The following is a 20,325-nucleotide window of genomic DNA, read 5'->3' as shown; positions in this document are numbered from 1 at the left end:
TCTTCTCTTCCCTGAATGCTGACTTATAGATCACTAATATTAGTGTAAATAGTGTTAATTTTTTTAAACAATGCTTTCTGACGCCTCATTCCCAGATTTGAATAAATATTTATTAATAAATATGGATCCCCTGTAGTGAAAATAAAATAAACTCCTGCTGTTCATCTGTTTCTCTTTGATTTTCTGGACCAAATTTGATTCTTTACTATCTTTTAAAAAAATCACCACATATCAATCAGACATAATAAATTGTTTTGTTTTATTTATGGAAGGTTTTGATTCATGTTTTCAGTTTGCAGCCAGTTCTGAGTTGGTGGTGTGGTTACAGGTTGCAACCACTAGGTGCATAGACATATTTATAAAAGTAGAACCCGCATTGACTGGCACGGCGCAGAATTTACGGGCGCCATCTTGGGGAGGTCGACCTGCTTTCCTAACCAACTGGTTTAAGCAGAACAGAAGGATGCTTCAGCACTGCAGCATATTTTTGTTTAAATCAACAGACTGTTGACATCAGGGCTCGAAAGATAACTTCCTGAAGGCATCAGAGCTTTGGAAGATGATTAAGATTACTTAATAAACAGCAGATATACACTACATAGAATAGAAACTCCCTTTATTGTTCCACAGGGGGTAAATTGTGCTGTTACAGCAGCAAATCTGATTACACAAATGTGGAGCTTTAAAAGGTGTATAAAAATAACAGAATAGGTGACAGAGTTAAATAAAAAAAATCCATTCTACTTTTAATTGTTAAGCACTTAAAAACAACCACAGCTGACCAAAGTGCTGTAGAGAAAAAATATTAATAAAACGGGATAAAAAAAAACAAATAAAAAACAGCTAAAACATGTGTAAAAAGAACATTAACATAAAATACAAATAAATAAATATAAGAAATAGACCAATAAAATGCTGTACTTTATAGTATTTTTACAAATATAAATACTGTGCATTTGAAGAATAAATAATCAATACAACTGTGGATATTTTTACAGTATTTCACAATATTTTTGCAGAATATTTATAAATAGAAAGAGATACATAAATATAAACAGTATATATATACGGTATGTATATATGTAGAGAGAGAGATGTGTTCATATATATGTGTGTATACATGTTTAAATATTTTTGTGTATATAGTTATAAAAATGTATGAGTGCTTTGCTACGACGGAGTATTAAGGCTAGGCTAGAGATTTTTTTTCTTCTGTTTCGAGAATAAAATCCTAAAATTCCGAGAAACAAGTTGTATTTTATAAAAACTCCTACAAGAAGCCCTTTCTTCCCTTAAATGAGGAATGTGGAGCATCATGTGAAGTTCTACTTTAGCATCGGTTTGACTAATCAGGAAATGTTTAGCAGCAGCATCAAAAAAAAAAAAAAAAAACATCGAACATTTCTTCAATATTCAGTTTAAGATGATTAAAACTGATTCTCTTCCTGCTCAACACGTCACTGAGAGGAGCTGTCGACCGCCCCAAGATGGCGCCTTCAAATCACGTCAGCGCGCAAAGAAAGAAGCTGTTTCTCTTGTCCTGCTGTTGTTTGTTGCTTTAATTTCAAACCGACTGTAACATTCATGTTTAAAAAGCGGGATAAAGTGTTTATATCACTGCTGTTACATAAAAACTGAACTATTAGCCGCTTTTATCGCTAATCTCGCTGCTAGAGGCCACTAGGTTTGAAACAACGCGAGATTTGGGAGGTATCGTGAGATCTGGCAGGCTTTTGCGGCAGTCTGTGACGCCGCTGATCCCGTCCGTGGGTTTGTTTGTGTGGATTTCCTCCATGATGTCCAGCTGTCCTCCTCAGGTCTAACAGGAAACCAAGCGGAAGCAGCGAAACATGGAAGCTGCGGAAGGTAAGGCCCGTTGTTATGGCAACGCGCTATAAACAACGCGGGGTTTAACGATGTCCTCCGTGGGCACAGGTGTCAGCGCTCCCACTCCCACGGAGGAGATGAACGGCGCCGGGACGCTCATGGACTTCCTGGACGAACCCTTCCCGGACGTGGGGACCTACGAGGACTTCCACACCATCGACTGGCTGAGGGAGAAGTCCAGGGACACGGACCGGCACAGGAAGGTCCGCGGGCCGGGGGGGGGGGCAGGGTGCGTGGGGGCTGCTGCGTGGAGTCCAGCTAACCCTGTGTGTGTGTCTAACCTGCAGATCACCAGTAAGAGCAGAGAGTCCCTGTGGGAGCTGATCAAGAGCCTCCTGGACGCCTGGTCTGGATGGGTGGTGATGCTGCTCATCGGCCTCCTGTCTGGTACGTGTTACCATGGTTACCGCTCATCCCATCCCACCACATCAGGACCGGCCCAGAGACCGGAAACCAGAGCAGCCATCTTTGTTCATTTGTCAGAGGTTCTGTGGTCCATCTGGACCGCTATGGCAGGGGCGGTTCTAGACAGGAGCCCACGGGGGCCGGGGCCCCTGTAGATCATGTCCTGGCCCCTGATATGGCCCCTGATATGGCCCCTGTACTAAAGACATAATACTCAAAGAAATGCTAATGATGATCTGACACAGTTACTGATAGCTCCTTCAATTTTACTAATTATTTAAAAACAATGAGGTGATAGCTTCAGTGGGTTGTTTTTTTCAAAACATAAAAAATAAATTCTAATTTTTACATCTGAAGTGAACAGATTTTAAATTCTATTCAGTTTATTTCTATAGCTCCGATTCACATCATGTCATCTCAGGTCACTTTATAGATCCAGATCAACCAGATCATCCAGTCAGTTTGATTCAAAGTTTTCTATCTAAGGAAAACCAGCTGATTGCATCGACTCATTGACTCTTCAGCAATCCCTCACACTAAGCATGCTTGTAGCGACAGTGGAGAGGAAAAACTCCCTTTGAACAGGAAGAAACCTCCAGCAGAACCAGGCTCAGTGTGAGCGGCCATCTGCTGAGGCCGACTGGGGTTCAAGGAGACAGAAGCAGACATAGAAAAAGAAGCATAGATACAAAAGGCAACTGTCAACCAGCTCCACAGGCGGCCCCGTCCAGGAAACACACAGCCAGGCCAGATTAAAGTCAGAATTCTAACTTTTTCTCCCATATTAAGCGAAAATGATACTTAAAAATCAGTTCACTTTTTTTACAAATGAACATTTTAAGGCCAAAAATAAATATTTTCAATTGGAAGACCTTGAATTTTAATTAACCTAGCTGAATGGAAATGTCCCTTCATGCAGCTCTCTTATTTGAATGTCTTGCCCTGTTTTTTTTTGTTTCATGCTTTTCTGGGCCCCCATGAAAACACGCTGGCCCCCTCCCGGCCCCCTGGTACCGATCTGGGTCGTCTCGCCCTGCAGGTACGCTGGCCGGTGTGATCGACCTGGCGGTGGACTGGATGACGGACCTGAAGGAGGGCGTCTGCCTCTCGGCCTTCTGGTACAGCCACGAGCAGTGCTGCTGGACGTCCAACCAGACCACCTTCGACGACCGGGACAAGTGTCCACAGTGGCAGAAGTGGGCGGAGCTAATGACGGGCCACACCGAGGTAAGACCGGATCGGATGGGGGCGTTGTTCCTGATGGCGTCCCGGTTTGCTTTGACGTGTGTTTCCATATCTGCAGGGAGCCGGGGCGTACCTGCTGAACTACTTCCTGTACATCCTGTGGGCGCTGCTGTTCTCCTTCCTGGCGGTGAGCCTGGTCCGGGTGTTCGCCCCGTACGCCTGCGGGTCAGGAATCCCAGAGGTACCCGAGCGGCGTCTGCTTCATTGTCCTGTGTTTGGATCGGTGTCAGGAGGAAAATGTTCTGTTGTGCTTTGCTGCAGATTAAGACCATCCTGAGTGGGTTTATAATCCGGGGATACCTGGGGAAGTGGACCTTGCTGATAAAGACCGTCACTCTGGTTCTGGCCGTGTCGTCGGGTCTCAGCCTGGGGAAGGAGGGTCCTCTGGTCCACGTGGCCTGTTGCTGTGGAAACCTCTTCTGCAGCCTCTTCTCCAAGTACAGCAAGAACGAGGGCAAGAGGCGGGAGGTGAGCTGCTGCCGTGTTAGCTGGTTCTGATGGGTCCATTTGGACCCGTCTCACTGTAGCATTCGGTTCCGTGTGAAATTCGCAGGTTTTTTTAAATTTTCATTTTGCAGAACTTTGATACGGATGGAAAAATATTTGATCGTCATGTTTTTCTGACTCTGTCCAAAGCGACAGTGGAGAGGAAAAACTCCCTTTGAACAGGAAGAAACCTCCAGCAGAACCAGGCTCAGTGTGAGCGGCCATCTGCTGAGGCCCACTGGGGTTCAAGGAGACAGAAGCAGACATAGAAAAAGAAGCATAGAAGCTCTGATCTAGAGCTCTAAGCCAGTTTTCATGCCAAATGATGAAAGAGAGCAGATCCCAGTAAAAGCTGAGCCCATAGCTACGTCTAGGAGAGAAACAGGACTACACTGGAAAACAGGCCAAGCTCCATCATCTAGAAACAAAGGTGTTGATGGCAGCAGCACAGCTGATATTTCTCTCCAGGATGGAGTCACAGCCAAACAGGAACAGACCAGATGAAGCTACTATGAGAAAAAGCAGAGAGAGCAGAACGATGAAAAGGGGTCCCTATGTCCTCCGGCGGTCTGAGCCTATAGCAGCATAATTATACAGATATTCCAAAAAAAGTAAAAAAAAAAAAAAACAGACCACTGGACTTTGTTTCCAAGTTTGAAGACGTTTCTCTTCCATCCAGGAAGCTTTTTCAATTCAAAATGTCAGGAATATCGTTGAGTTCTAGACTTTATAGGGTTGACCAAAAACAAAACCTTGTTTTGGATTAAAAACATGCAAACTGAACTGGACCCGCTCCTTAGGAATGGGGGTTGTTTGGCTCCTTTTTTAGCCTGTAATACAGGATACCTGTCAATGTCTCTGAAAGGGGGGGTCGTTAGAGCTTCCTAACTCCAAAAGCTTCCTGGATGGGAAGCAAAACGTCTTCAAAACTTGGAAACAAAGTCCAGTGGATTGTTTTTTTTTTATTTTTTACTTTTTTGGAACGACTATGACCTGACTGAGAATCTTCACCAGCAACTATAGAGATAGAATGAAGCAGAATGGTGAAAAAGGGGTCCCTATGTCCTCCAGCAGTCTAAGCCTATAGCAGCAGAACTATAGAGATAGATCAGGATAACCTGAGCCACTCTAACTAGAAGCTTTATCAAAAAGGAACGTTTTAAGCCTAGCCTTAAAAGTAGACAGAACTTTTCTCTTAGGAACATAAGGAACCATCCGTTCTCTGATATCAGAAGGAGATTTGGTAATTTCGGGTTTTATATGTCAGAAGAAGGTCTCTGTTTTCATTCAGATGTGATCAAACGTATAAAGTTGTATTGCTGTCTGGCAAAAACCTCGACTTCCAGTCCCCGTTCTAAGGTCCTCTGTGAGAATCTACAGTATAAACGAACTGAAATAAAATAACGTCTGTTGTTGTTGAAGATGATAAGATAAGATAAGAAAGGGTTTTATGGTCCCACGGTGGGGATATGGGTGTAACCGGCAGCGTGACGAGGAGACATAAAAATCTCTACATAAACAACCGAACTGAATCTGTTCAGCAGAGAGAAAAGGAAATAAACCCTACAGTTATTAATAAAATAATGATATAAAGTTCTGGTCTCCTGTGCGGTAAAGTCAGTTTCTCATTTCTCGTGTCGTCACCCTGCAGGTGTTGTCAGCGGCGGCGGCGGCCGGCGTCTCGGTGGCCTTTGGAGCCCCGATTGGAGGCGTTCTGTTCAGCCTGGAAGAGGTTGGTTAGGATCTGTTTTCTCTAGATCTCACTTTGTTCTCTCTCTTAAGATCTATCCTTGGTCCAACACACCTGAATCAAACGGTTACCTCCTCAGCGTGCAGTCAGTTCTCTCAATCATCAAATTACTTGATTTAGGTGTGTCGAACCAAAGGCACATCTAAAAGTTGCAGGGTACCGACAATCAGGAACTGGAATTGCCCTCCCCGGGTCTAAACCCTTTGCTTCTCTCCTGCAGGTGAGTTATTACTTCCCTCTGAAGACCCTGTGGCGTTCCTTCTTTGCCGCTCTGGTCGCCGCCTTCACGCTGCGCTCCATCAACCCGTTTGGAAACAGCCGCCTGGTGCTGTTCTATGTGGAGTACCACACCCCCTGGTACATGGCCGAGCTGGTCCCCTTCATCCTGCTGGGGGTGTTCGGCGGCCTCTGGGGGACGCTGTTCATCCGCGCCAACATCGCCTGGTGCCGCTGCAGGAAGACCACCCAGCTGGGGAAGTACCCCGTCCTGGAGGTGATCGCCGTGACGGGAATCACCACCCTGCTGGCGTACCCGAACCCGTACACCCGGCGCAGCACCAGCGAGCTCATCTCGGAGCTCTTCAACGACTGCGGCGCTCTGGAGTCCTCCCAGCTCTGCGACTACATCAGCAATCCCAACATGAGTCGGCCGGTGGACGACATTCCAGACCGCCCGGCCGGGCCTGGGGTCTACAACGCCATGTGGCAGCTCACCCTCGCCCTCATCTTCAAGATCGTCATCACCATCTTCACCTTTGGCATGAAGGTTTGCTCCGGTCCGGTCCTCAGGTGTCCTTTCAGTCATTTAGCCGATAACCCACCTAGCCTCTCCCATCCTTCCCAGATCCCATCCGGACTCTTCATTCCCAGCATGGCTGTGGGAGCCATCGCTGGGCGCATCGTTGGTATCGCCGTGGAGCAGATGGCGTACCACCACCATGACTGGATTATCTTCAAGAACTGGTGTCGGCCTGGCGCAGACTGCGTCACGCCGGGGCTGTACGCCATGGTGGGCGCCGCTGCCTGTCTGGGTGAGTCAACAAACACTAGAGACACTCTGAGAGGCTCTACGTCTCGTCCGCGTCTTACCTCTGTTGGATCTGTTCAGGTGGGGTCACCAGGATGACCGTCTCCCTGGTGGTCATCATGTTCGAGCTCACGGGCGGGTTGGAGTACATCGTCCCTCTCATGGCCGCCGCCGTCACCAGTAAGTGGGTGGCTGACGCCTTTGGGAAGGAGGGCATCTACGAGTCTCACATCCAGCTTAACGGCTACCCCTACCTGGACGTAAGGGACGAGTTCACGCACCGCACCCTGGCCACCGACGTGATGCGGCCCCGCCGGAACGACCCTCCCCTGGCCGTCCTCACGCAGGACAGCACCACCGTGGAGGATGTGGAGACGCTCATCAAAGACACGGACTACAACGGCTTCCCGGTGGTCGTGTCCCGGGAGTCGGAGAGGCTGATCGGCTTCGTTCAACGCAGAGACCTCACCCTCGCCATCAGTACGTGTCTTAGCATGACCGGCACGGATCTGTGTTTTCCTACAGGTGGAAATCATGATATCTGTTTTTAGAAAACGCGCGGCAGAAGCAGGACGGCGTGGTGAGCAGCTCCGTGGTGTACTTCACCGAGGACGCACCGCAGCTGCCGGCCAGCAACCCTCAGCCGCTGAAGCTGCGGCGCATCCTCAACCTGAGCCCCTTCACCGTCACCGACCACACCCCCATGGAGACGGTGGTGGACATCTTCCGTAAACTGGGCCTCCGGCAGTGCCTGGTCACCCGGAGCGGGTCAGTCCGGCTTCATTTGATAATAGAGGAATCACTACAGTTTGAAGTTTAAAGATTTTATCTTTTAGTCTATGCTTTTTATTACCTTTTTTATTTAATCTGCAAAAAAAATTCAAAATAATAGTGGAAAAACGAAATAAACTCCTTTTTTAAGGAGTGAAACAGCTCCATCTAGTGGCCAAAGACTAGTATATCTATTTATATGTTCCAGGTTTTTAAAATAGTCACTTAACCCTTTAAGCCCAGAGGGTCTTAGGAGCAATTTCCACCTGAAATTACATAAATTCAAGCAATTTCAGCTCCCAACCTATAAATTGGAAATAGAATTGTTTTTATTTGTGTGACAGAAAGGCATTTAGGAATATTTTCCAGGTGGAACCACTATTTTAAATGTCACCCCGTCTGATTTATAGGTGATTAAACAAAGAAAAAATGAAAACAAAATAGGAAGTTTTCCAAAATAAAAACCATGGAAGCTCATGAGAAACTCTGGATGAACCTCAGACTTTATAGATCCACATCTGGACTAGAACTCAAGCTAATCTGGACTGAATCAGTTTATGGATGTTTGTTCCATAAAGGTTTTAGTGAGTAGAGTGATAGGAGGAAATGGGATTTCAGCGCAATGTCTAAAGTGGCAAAATTATGGGAAAAATGGTCTGAATGGTCCCACAATGACCTCTGACCCCTCCTTGGAAAGGTCTGAGTCTCTAGTTTCCAATGATGGCGGCCATTAGGGGGCGGGGCTAAAGATCAATACCTGCTGTTGCATTACTCCTGCAGAGTCACATGTCAGGTGGGATTTTAAAGCACATTTTATTTGTTTATGCAGCTATAAAACAAAAAGCACTTGGAAAAAATTATTTTGAAACATTTTTTATAAATTTTAAAGCCCCATTTTGAAAGACGTGTGGATGAAACACCATGTGACTGTGCTTTGGTCGTTTCTGTAAATAGATAAGCAAAAAATAAACTTTTGCGAGATCTCGCAAAACTATTGCGGGATCTCACAAAAGTATTGCGAGATCTCTCAAAAAATAAACTTTTGCAAGATTCCGCAAAACTTTTGCGAGATCTCGCAAAAAATAAACTTTTATGAGATCCCGCAATACTTTTGCAAGATCCCGCAATACTTTTGCGAGATCTCGCAAAACTATTGCTAGATCTCGCAAAACTATTGCTAGATCTCACAAAAGTATTGCGAGATCTCGCAAAACTATTGCAGGATCTCGCAAAAGTATTGCGACATCCTGCATATGTATTGCGGGATCTCACAAAAGTATTGCGAGATCTCTCAAAAAATAAACTTTTGCAAGATCCCGCAAAACTTTTGCAAGATCTCGCAAAAAATAACCTTTTGTGAGATCCCGCAATACTTTTGCGAGATCTCGCAAAACTATTGCGGGATCTCACAAAAGTATTGCGGGATCTCTCAAAAAATAAACTATTGCGGGATCTCGCAAAAGTTTTTTTTTTCCCTCCATGTCCCTTCAGGGGCTCCGTAGGTCTCTACGGTACCAGGCCCGCCAGGCTTTTTTTTTAGAAATTTTAAAGCCCCATTTTCAAAGGTGTGTGGATGAAACACCATGTGACTGTGCTTGGGCCATTTCTATAAATAGATAAACATGAGCAGGTGTCGTATGGTACCGGGCCCGCAGGGCTTTTTTCTTTAAAGCTGCAACTTTGTCTATAATGTACAGAAACCCATTTCTACGGAAGAGCATTAGGGCCACTAAAAAAATATATATATAAATATTTAACATGTTTTTCACATATTATTTCCCTTTAATATGGGAATAAATGTCAGAATCCCGTTTCTAATCTCAGAATTCTGACTTTAATCTCAGTTTTTGTGAAAAAAAAAAAATATTTTGAAACATGTTTTAGAAATTTTAAAGCCCCACTTTGAAAGGTGTGTGGATGAAACACTATGTGACTGTGCTTTGGTCCTTTCTGTAATCAGATATCAGCTTGTATACTGCCCTGCAGGGGTTAATTTTTCAGTTTTAAACTTATTCTGTTAATGAGATTTAATTAATAGTCCGGATATTTGTGTTTAGTCTCAGTTTTAGATAGTTTAATTCGGTCTAAGTAGTAACTGTGATAAACTGTCCCTGCAGGCGTCTCCTGGGCATCATCACCAAGAAGGACGTCCTGCGCCACATGGCCCAGATGATGAACCAGGATCCAGAGTCCATCATGTTTAACTGAGCACAGACTGATGGAGCTGCCCCCCCCCTCACCGAGCATCATCATCCTCCTGCTTCCTCATTAAAGCAGAAGGAGAGGGACCAGTGATGGCTGGAGGTCAATAACTGGGACCAGTTTAGTTCATTTTATCAGCATTATTTCATGGCTTTATTTAACATGTATGGATGTGATCCTGCCTTCCTGTAGTTTGATTGTTGCCATATTTCTGATGCCATCGTTGGACGACCTGCTGATCCTGACGCTCGCCTGTAGCAGCTTGGTTCTTAGGTGATTTAGCTCCACCCGCCTCCAGACGCCACTCCTCCACCTCAGTGTTCATCTTTGGTTCCTCTCTGTGGTGTTTTTCTCTGTGGTGAAGCTGCTGATGCTGCATATGAACTGGAACACAGTCTGTGGAAGAGTGGAGGGATTTTAACCCTGTGAACCTAAAACGAAGCTAATCTTCAGATCATCCAAACCGTTGCTCTGACAGAACTCACTCCTTTGCACTTTTGTTTCCAGATTTGTAAAAATGTAAAAGAATAAACGTCTGAATGAAGAGTTCTTCGTCTGATCTTGATCTCTGTAACTCATTAAACATTAAAAAAGGAGCATCGTTCCTGATGTTCCTAGAATGGGAGGCAGATCTTTTAGTTCTCAGGCTCCTCTCCTGTGGAACCAACTACCAGTTTTAGTCCGTGAGGCAGACACCCTGTCTACTTTTAAGGCTAGGCTTAAAACTTTCCTTTTTGATAAAGCTTCTAGTTAGAGTGGCTCAGGTTATCCTGATCTATCTCTATAGTTCTGCTGCTATAGGCTTAGACTGCTGGAGGACATAGGGACCCCTTTTTCCTTTTTCTATGTCTGCTTCTGTCTCCTTGAACCCCAGTGGGCCTCAGCAGATGGCCGCTCACACTGAGCCTGGTTCTGCTGGAGGTTTCTTCCTGTTAAAAGGGAGTTTTTCCTCTCCACTGTCGCTACAAGCATGCTTAGTGTGAGGGATTGCTGAAGAGTCAATGAGTCGATGCAATCAGCTGGTTTTCCTTAGATAGAAAACTTTGAATCAATCTGACTGGATGATCTGGTGAACTGGATCTATACAGTGACCTGATGTGAATTGGAGCTATAGAAATACACTGAATAGAATTGGGTTTTATTTAGAGGCTCCATTAAAATGCTCTAAAGTTTGTGGTTTAAAGTAAAAATTTGAAGAGTTCCTAACTTTAAATTACTGGAAACATTTTTTTTCCTTTTGCTTCTTAATCATTTCCATCCAATCATCCCGTATTTCCTGCATCCTAAAATACCTGTGGACCAGAGAAGAACCTGGAGAGGAGTTCTGACCGGGATCATCGGATCGCCGTCCTCCATGACGCAGACTCCCTGCAGTGAAAGCAGGAGTTGATCGGTCACTTTAGCAGGGAACCTGAGTTACCGCCAGAAATCTTTTAATCTGCAGTCTCCAATGGTCCTCTTCAGTGATGTCACAGCGGCCTCTAAAAATGACCCACATTTCCTAATCTGCATGTTCTGTGGACCTTTGGGAGCCATGGCTGACCCATTTCCAGTAATCATTCTGTGGCTCTAACTGGACCAACCTGAAGCAGCTAGATAATCTTTTATCTCATATCTGTCAGTGTTTAGCTTTTCCAAAGGTTTTCTTTTTATCTGGAAAGTCACTGACTATAAAACTATTAGTTATGTTTACATCAGTTAGTTACATGGTTATTAATCATCATTATTGATTCATAATTTATCAGTTTGTTTTTTCTTGGTTGCATTATTCCCCCACTGTTAAAATATAAAATACATTTTTAAAGTATAATCAGATATATCATAATTTTGAGATACTATCTTATTATAATGAGACAATTTATATAATATTTTAACAGAGTGGCAGAAATGTATGGAAGAGGATGAGGGCCACTGAAAAAATAAAAAGGTAATTGATTTTTAAATTTAATTTCAGCTTAATATGGGAAAAAAGTCAGAATTCTGATTTTTTTTTCCACCCTTCAGAATTCTGACTTTAGTCTCAAAATTATGTTTTTTCTCTGACTTTTGCCTGAGAATTTTGGCTTTAATGTTAGAATTCTGACATTTCCCCCTTTTTCTCATATTAAATTGAAATAATACTTCAAAAACATATTTACAGTTTTTTTTTTCATACATTAAAGAAAAAGTTGCAGCTTTAGATAAAAAAACAGAAGCGCCTCATGTAGAGTGTAGTGTCTCATTTCAGCCACCAGGTGTCATCGTTCTGCGGCTGCATTGACTCTGCGGGTTAAAATATTTAAAGTTTTATGGATAAATCTTTGATCCTCCGGTTATTAACCTCTAATGCGGCGTTAGTGAAGCTAAAGTTCAGCCTCTGATGAACTGAAGCAGAGTCGGTGTTGGTTTGTGGAGGTGAACGGTGGGGAGCTGCTGGCCACTGAAGGGAAGTAACGGTAGTTTGCGGCCAGAGGCAGCATCGCCTCTCCGGGCTGCTTTACTTCCAGGGATCCGCTCCGTCCATCCGGTTCCAGAGCCAGGAGCCAGGAGCCGCTCACCGGGTTAATAACCACCGCACTGAGCCGGACAGACAGGTAGGTCCCGCTAACGGAGCCGCTGTGGATCCATGCTAGTCCGGTTAGCCCTGAATGCTAACAGCAATGCTAGCCGCTCAGTTAGCCGCCGCAGCTAGCTGCTCTGTGGTTAACCTGCAGGTTTACCAGCTAACCAGCTGCTAGTGAGAGTTAAATCACAGAGTAACTTATAGGTTACAACCAGACTGGTAGTTCTGATCAGGGAGGAGACTCAGTAAAGCCGCTAGTTAACCTGGTTAACTGTTTATAGTTAGAATAAAGATTCCTAACTAGACATGTGTTAGCTAGAAGCTGCTGGTCTGGATCCAGGGTTAATGGGTTAACCTGCAGGTTAACCTGCTGACTAGTTAATAGTTAGTCCTTAACTATAGGATTTATCAGCAGGTCCAGATCTATGGATACCGACTAGTTAACCTACTAACTAGCCGGTTACTGTCCAGCAGCAGAACCAGGTTCTGGAAGGAGGATGAGGAGCGTCCCTCCTCTGCAGGACGCCTCACTGTGATAGACCCCAGAACCAGAACCGGAACCAGAACCAGGAGCAGCCATGGATGAGGATGAGGAGGAGGTGAGCAGCATGGAGTCCCTGCTGGAGCTGCTTCTACAGAAGGACCTGGGCAGGAGGCTGCAGGTGGGTCAGGAGATCAGCCAGCTGGTCCTCAGCCAGGAGCGCTGTCCTGGACTGGACCAGGACCAGAACCAGAACCTGCTGGACAGGATGGTGGACGCCCTGGCCGGCTCCTGGGTCAACTCCAGCAACTACAAGGTGAGCTTTGGACTCTTTAACGGGTCAAACTGGTTCTGGGATTAGCTGCTCATTGGTCTTCAGAGTGTGGTTTAAAGATCCATCCATTCATCCATTCATTCATCCATTCATCCATTCATCCATCCATCATTCATCTTCCATCCATTCATCCATTCATTCATCCATTCATCCATTCATCCATTCATCCATCCATCATTCATCTTCCATTCATCCATCCATTCATCCATCCATTCATTCATCCATCCATTCATCCATTCATTCATTCATCCATCATTCATCTTCCATCCATTCATCCATTCATTCATCCATTCATCCATTCATCCATCCATCATTCATCTTCCATCCATTCATCCATTCATTCATCCATTCATCCATTCATCCATCCATTCATTCATCCATTCATCCATGCATCCATTCATCCATTCATTCATCCATTCATCCATTCATCCATCCATCATTCATCTTCCATTCATCCATCCATTCATCATCCATTCATCCATCATTCATCCATGCATCCATTCATCCATTAATTCATCCATTCATCCATTCATCCATCCATCATTCATCTTCCATTCATCCATTCATTCATCCATTCATCCATCCATCATCCATTCATTCATCCATTCATCCATTCATCCATCCATCATTCATCTTCCATTCATCCATTCATTCATCCATTCATCCATCCATCATCCATTCATCCATTCATTCATCCATTCATCCATCCATCATCCATTCATCCATTCATCCATCATTCATCCATTCATCATTCATCCATTCATCATTCATCCATTCATCCATCATGCATTCATCCATCATTCATCCATCATTCATCCATTCATCCATCATTCATCCATTCATCCATCATTCATCCATTCATCATTCATCCATCCATTCATCATTCATCCATTCATCATTCATCCATTCATCCATCATTCATCCATTCATCATTCATCCATCCATTCATCATTCATCCATTCATCATTCATCCATTCATCCATCATTCATCCATCCATCATTCATCCATTCATCCATCATTCATCCATTCATCCATCATTCATCCATTCATCATTCATCCATCCATTCATCCATCATTCATCCATCATTCATCCATTCATCATTCATCCATCCATTCATCATTCATCCATTCATCATTCATCCATCATTCATCCATCATTCATCCATTCATCATTCATCCATCATTCATCCATTCATCATTCATCCATCCATTCATCATTCATCCATTCATCATTCATCCATTCATCCATCATTCATCCATTCATCATTCATCCATTCATCCATCATTCATCCATTCATCCATCATTCATCCATTCATCATTCATCCATCCATTCATCATTCATCCATCATTCATCCATTCATCATTCATCCATCCATTCATCATTCATCCATCATTCATCCATTCATCCATCATTCATCCATTCATCATTCATCCATCCATTCATCATTCATCCATTCATCCATCCATTCATCATTCATCCATTCATCATTCATCCATTCATCCATCATGCATTCATCCATCATTCATCCATCATTCATCCATTCATCCATCATTCATCCATTCATCCATCATTCATCCATTCATTCCTTGTGTTGTAGTTCTGGGTGAGGAGTCAGGGTGTGATTTCTCTGTGTTAGAACTACACGTCCCATGATGCCTAGCAGCCAGCTGTCCTCCAGCAGAGACCTTCTGTCCCTGTGGCCCTTTGGTCTAATGCAGCATCCACTGGCTGCTGTCTCTGTCCACTGGCTGCTGTCTCTGTCCTGTGGCTGCTGTCTCTGTCCACTGGCTGCTGTCTCTGTCCACTGGCTGCTGTCTCTGGCTGCTGTCTCTGTCCACTGGCTGCTGTCTCTGTCCACTGGCTGCTGTCTCTGGCTGCTGTCTCTGTCCACTGGCTGCTGTCTCTGTCCACTGTCTGCTGTCTCTGTCCACTGGCTGCTGTCTCTGTCCACTGGCTGCTGTCTCTGTCCACTGGCTGCTGTCTCTGGCTGCTGTCTCTGTCCACTGGCTGCTGTCCACTGGCTGCTGTCCACTGGCTGCTGTCTCTGTCCACTGGCTGCTGTCCACTGGCTGCTGTCTCTGTCCACTGGCTGCTGTCTCTGTCCACTGGCTGCTGTCTCTGGCTGCTGTCTCTGTCCACTGGCTGCTGTCCACTGGCTGCTGTCTCTGTCCTGTGGCTGCTGTCTCTGTCCACTGGCTGCTGTCTCTGTCCACTGGCTGCTGTCTCTGTCCTGTGGCTGCTGTCTCTGTCCTGTGGCTGCTGTCTCTGTCCACTGGCTGCTGTCTCTGTCTCTGGCTGCTGTCTCTGTCCTGTGGCTGCTGTCTCTGGCTGCTGTCTCTGTCCACTGGCTGCTGTCCACTGGCTGCTGTCTCTGTCCACTGGCTGCTGTCCACTGGCTGCTGTCTCTGTCCACTGGCTGCTGTCTCTGTCTCTGGCTGCTGTCTCTGTCTCTGGCTGCTGTCTCTGTCCTGTGGCTGCTGTCTCTGGCTGCTGTCTCTGTCCACTGGCTGCTGTCCACTGGCTGCTGTCTCTGTCCACTGGCTGCTGTCCACTGGCTGCTGTCTCTGTCCACTGGCTGCTGTCTCTGTCTCTGGCTGCTGTCTCTGTCCTGTGGCTGCTGTCTCTGGCTGCTGTCTCTGTCCACTGGCTGCTGTCCACTGGCTGCTGTCTCTGTCCACTGGCTGCTGTCCACTGGCTGCTGTCTCTGTCCTGTGGCTGCTGTCTCTGTCCACTGGCTGCTGTCTCTGTCCACTGGCTGCTGTCTCTGTCCTGTGGCTGCTGTCTCTGTCCACTGGCTGCTGTCTCTGTCCACTGGCTGCTGTCTCTGTCCACTGGCTGCTGTCTCTGGCTGCTGTCTCTGTCCTGTGGCTGCTGTCTCTGGCTGCTGTCTCTGTCCACTGGCTGCTGTCCACTGGCTGCTGTCTCTGTCCACTGGCTGCTGTCCACTGGCTGCTGTCTCTGTCCACTGGCTGCTGTCTCTGTCCACTGGCTGTGGACGCTACAGGTCCATGGTTAGGTGTCTCCTGCTCTGACAGTGGGTCTAGATCATTTCTCTGCAGCTGGAGGAACGTTAAAGCTTCCAGTTCAGGATCAAAGCTGGATCATCAGGGGGAGGAAGAACTTCTGATGGTCGTCTTTATTCCCACCGAACCAGCAGCTTCAGAACCTGTTCTGAGCTGTGGGACAGATCCGTCCTCTGGTAGACGGATCAGTCTGCTGGAAGGAGGACGGAGCTCCTCCCAGGCGGCTGAGCCTGATTAACTTCCCCATCAGCCCAGTTTCCTTCCCTCTGTGACCGGTTTACAGCCTGACAGGAAGTCAGCTGCTCTGAGAGGAGAGAGAGGGACAGATGCCACCATAGACAAAAGACTAGACCCGCTTTGACTGGCTCTGCTCCGGAATTACAGCCGCCATCTTGGGGAGGTCAACCTGCTGCTCTAGCCTCAGCACTGCAGCGTATTCTAGTTTGAATCGACGGACGGTTCGAGAGATAACTTGGTGTAGTAATCAGAGCTTTTACATTACTGAATAAACAGCATATATATATAAATATATATATATATATATAGATAGATAGAGATAGATAGATAGATAGATAGATAGATAGATAGATAGATAGATAGAGGATAGAATAGAAATCCCTTTATTGTCCCACAGTTTGTAAATCGTGGCGTTACAGCAGCAAAAAGATTACAGCAAAAATGGTCACTAAAATTTTGACCTTAAAAAGTATAAAAATAACTGGATAAGTGACAGATAAAATATATATATATATATATATATATATATATATATATATATATAGAGAGAGAGATGTGCATATATATTTGTGTATACATGTTTAAATATTTTGGTGTATATAGTTATAAAAAATAAAAATGTATAAGTGGCTGTGCTTTGCAACATGCATCCATCCTATCAGAGTACTTTATGACTCTTAACCCCGCTAAGAATATTTAAATAAACTCAAACATTTGTTTTCAGCAAAAAACAAAAACAAAACAGTGAAAACTAATTTAATATTCAGAAAGTTAAAGTTTATTAAAATTGATTCTGCTCCTGCTGAACACATTACACTGAGCGGAGCTGTCGACCGCCCCAAGATGGCGCCACCGAATCACGTTCGCGCCCACAGAAGCAAGCTGGGAGCAGAGTTAGCCTCCTGGTGGCCACAGAGGCTAACTGCAGTCCAGCTGCAGGGAGAGGAGGTCATCATGGAGGAACAGCTCCCAGGTTCTCCTGATCAGATTCAAAAAATTCAGATGGAAATGTTTGCATCTGAACCCTATTTATAGACTGAAGAAAATAAAAGCAAATTAAAGAAATTATAACCCCAGAGAAAATGAAAGGCTGATGACATGCGCTGCTTTTATTTTGAAGTGGATTTTTTCTGGCATTTCCGGAATAATGATATCTTTTTATTTTACGTTTGTTTTCTCTGTGAATCACAGATGTTTGTTCCAAAAATTGCACCGTTCCCGAACTGAATCGTTCAGGTGATGCGAATGTGTTGATTCGGTGTTAGCAGGGAAACTCTCACTATACGTTCATTGAGATTCCCGAACCACCCCGAGACAAGGAAGGTTACGCCCACGAGTCTTAGAGAGGTTCTAGAGCAGAGTGAGCTTCTTTCTCAGTCATGGTTCCGATCCTAAAGCCATTTCCCGGCCACAGACTGGCAGCCTCCTCCTTTATGATCTGTTCCTGCTGCTTTAAAGTCGGTCCTTCAGCTCGGTTTGTAGTTTTTTTCATGTCTTTTTGCTGTTATGTGCTCATTACCCAGCGTCCTTTGCGGCATTGCTCTGCTCCTATTGGCCGTATCGGTTAAGAGGGTGTTTCCAGCTTAGACATTACGCTCTTATGACGCTGGCCGACGTGCCTGGATGGCAGCCATCTTGGATCAGACCACAGTTCAGACAGCCGCTGTCAGAATGAACAGGAGGCGCCTTAGATCTCATTTAATCACAGGAAAGAGTCAGAGATAATATTACAATAATCTCTTACATATCACAACCACTCAAAAAACCAAAACTAATTTTATAATATGAATAAATAAATATGTTATATATGACACAAATTAACTGATTAAAGAACAAATGTTCACATATGCATAATTAATTAAGAAAAGAGTTTTGGAAGAAGTTTAGATAAAAACGCCTTTAGTTAGACACAACATACATTTTCCATTCATGAAATAACAAAAAATTAAGTCTGACAAAAAAAAAATAAAAATTAACAAAATTCATTTAAATAAAACAAAATAATAACTTTATTCTCTATTGTAAATTACAACAAAAATTTCTCTATAGATAATAATACTCATTATCAAAGGGCAATCCTTAAAAGTGCTGAATAATAATATTATACCTTAATAATATACCTTATAAATATATAATATTTGTAAAAAAAATTATATTATGATATAATAATATAAAACTTTGTGTTTATCATATTTATATTTCGTTCCAAACTATATAACTTTGCATTTATCTCATCCAGTTTGACTTCAGTTAAATCATTTTAATCTGAATAAATATATTAATCTAACTGAAAGGTCATTTAATAAATAACTTTTAAGGTGTTCTAACATGTCAGAGATTACTGTAATATAAACTCTGACTCGTCTTTCCTGTGATTAGCATGATATCAAAGGTCCCTCCTATTTATTCTGGCAGCTGCTGATGAACTGTGATCTGATCCAAGATGGCCGCCCTCTAAGCATGTATATAAAGTCTATGGTTTCCAGCTGGATGACGGTTTGTTTTTGTCCCAGGTGGTTCTGTTAGGCATGGAGGTTCTGTCAGCTCTGGTGGACCGGCTGCAGGAGAGGTTCAGGACGCAGGTGGGAACAGGTGAGAACTTCTAAAGCCGATGACATCACAGTCTCCTCTGATTGGTCAACTCCAGGGCAGCAGTAGCTGCAGCAAACTGCAGCCGTATAAGGCAGTTATTACGGTAATAATTAGATAAAAAGTGACCGATCTGGAGCAAAGTTCTGGTTCTGGTCCCATTTAAGCTGATTTCAATTAAATGAATAATTAAATTAGATGATTGGTCTAAAATGAAATCAAAATAATTAAAAGTGATTTAAAAAAAACATGAATGAAAATAACTATTTGGGAAATAGAATAAAAATTTTATTGACCAGATATTGATTAATAATTAAAATAAAATGATAAAATTTAAGAAACTTGAAGGAAATTATATAGATTATAAGAAATAAATAAAAAAGTTTGTAGTTTGGAACCCCAGTTTACGAGTTGTCATTGAATGCACCATCTGACCGTCTCTGCTTGTGGTCCCAGTCCTGCCGAGTCTGATGGATCGACTGGGAGACTCCAAGGACCAGGTCCGAGAGCAGGACCAGGCGCTGCTGCTGAAGATCATGGACCAGTCAGCTAACCCACAGGTAGGTTCTGACCCGGTTCTGGTTCCCGGGCCGGATCAGCGGCGCTGCTTAAACCTGCTGTGTGTCTGCAGTATGTGTGGGAGCGCATGATGGGAGGATTCAAACACAAGAACGTCCGGACCAGAGAGGGACTCTGCCTCTGCCTCATCTCCACCCTCAACGTGTGAGTGGCTGCAGGAGGAGCCGTTTCAGAAGCGCCGCCGCCGCCGCCGCCATCGCCGCCGCCGCCTCACCTCCCGCTCTGCTCTTTGTTTCAGGTTCGGCTCCCAGAGTCTGACGCTGAATAAGATCGTTCCTCACATCTGCAACCTGCTGGGAGACCCAACCAGCCAGGTAGGACGCTGTGGGGCCGCCGCTAGGGGGCGCCGTTGGGAAGCTAGGCAGAAAAACATTAGCAGCAATATTTATGGTTATTTAGCGTTTTAAGAGGAAAATAAGGTTATTTTTTTTCCAAGTATTCATTCATTTATTGAACAAAGTGATATTTTTATAAATCAATGAATACTTGGAAAAAATAACCTCCTTATTTTTCTCTTAAAATGCGCTTAATAAGCATAAATATTGCTGTTTGACTGCTGAACTTTCCAAACAGCGCCCCCTAGGTCAGGTCCTCCCAGCAGGGACTGGGCCGCCGCTCTGGACTGGGTCTGTGACGGATCAGGAGCTTCAGTTTCACCTGATGAACCAGAAACCAGAGGAAACCTTTTAGGAAGAATAGATCTATGTGAATACATAGGACTCAGACTTACCAGATCTACAATAGATTTATTTTGGGCATTATTT

At 44.4% G+C, this 20,325-nt stretch overlaps 2 protein-coding genes and 1 non-coding gene across 3 annotated transcripts in view; 2 read left to right on the top strand and 1 right to left on the bottom strand.

Annotated features, from left to right (window-relative positions):
* Positions 1-1,705: 1,705 nt before the first annotated feature.
* clcn4 (chloride channel, voltage-sensitive 4) lies at positions 1,706-10,321 on the top strand. The gene is made up of 12 exons (XM_038267713.1): positions 1,706-1,866; positions 1,936-2,090; positions 2,175-2,274; positions 3,332-3,519; positions 3,596-3,718; positions 3,799-4,005; positions 5,675-5,755; positions 5,994-6,539; positions 6,618-6,804; positions 6,882-7,280; positions 7,352-7,568; positions 9,689-10,321. The coding sequence occupies exons 1-12, from the start codon at positions 1,851-1,853 to the stop codon at positions 9,777-9,779; spliced, it is 2,310 nt and encodes a 769-aa protein (XP_038123641.1). The 5' UTR covers positions 1,706-1,850; the 3' UTR covers positions 9,780-10,321.
* A 1,690-nt stretch (positions 10,322-12,011) lies between these two features.
* Positions 12,012-20,325, top strand: part of LOC119771606 (CLIP-associating protein 1-like) — a 44,309-nt gene continuing 35,995 nt past the window's right edge. Inside the window, exons 1-6 of the mRNA XM_038267696.1 lie at positions 12,012-12,346; positions 12,787-13,112; positions 18,907-18,985; positions 19,439-19,542; positions 19,614-19,705; positions 19,800-19,875. Of these exons, the coding sequence (XP_038123624.1) occupies positions 12,894-13,112; positions 18,907-18,985; positions 19,439-19,542; positions 19,614-19,705; positions 19,800-19,875 (570 nt within the window). The 5' untranslated portion in view covers positions 12,012-12,346; positions 12,787-12,893. The remainder of the gene's footprint in view (positions 12,347-12,786; positions 13,113-18,906; positions 18,986-19,438; positions 19,543-19,613; positions 19,706-19,799; positions 19,876-20,325) is intronic.
* Positions 17,590-17,718, bottom strand: LOC119771624. The gene has a single exon (XR_005279170.1). It is a non-coding gene; the product is annotated as a U4atac minor spliceosomal RNA (small nuclear RNA).

Source organism: Cyprinodon tularosa, unplaced genomic scaffold (genome assembly GCF_016077235.1).
Source record: "Cyprinodon tularosa strain WSP-4 unplaced genomic scaffold, ASM1607723v1 ctg681, whole genome shotgun sequence".
NCBI classification, from domain to species: domain Eukaryota; kingdom Metazoa; phylum Chordata; class Actinopteri; order Cyprinodontiformes; family Cyprinodontidae; genus Cyprinodon; species Cyprinodon tularosa.
This window is presented reverse-complemented; position numbering and strand designations above follow the sequence as displayed.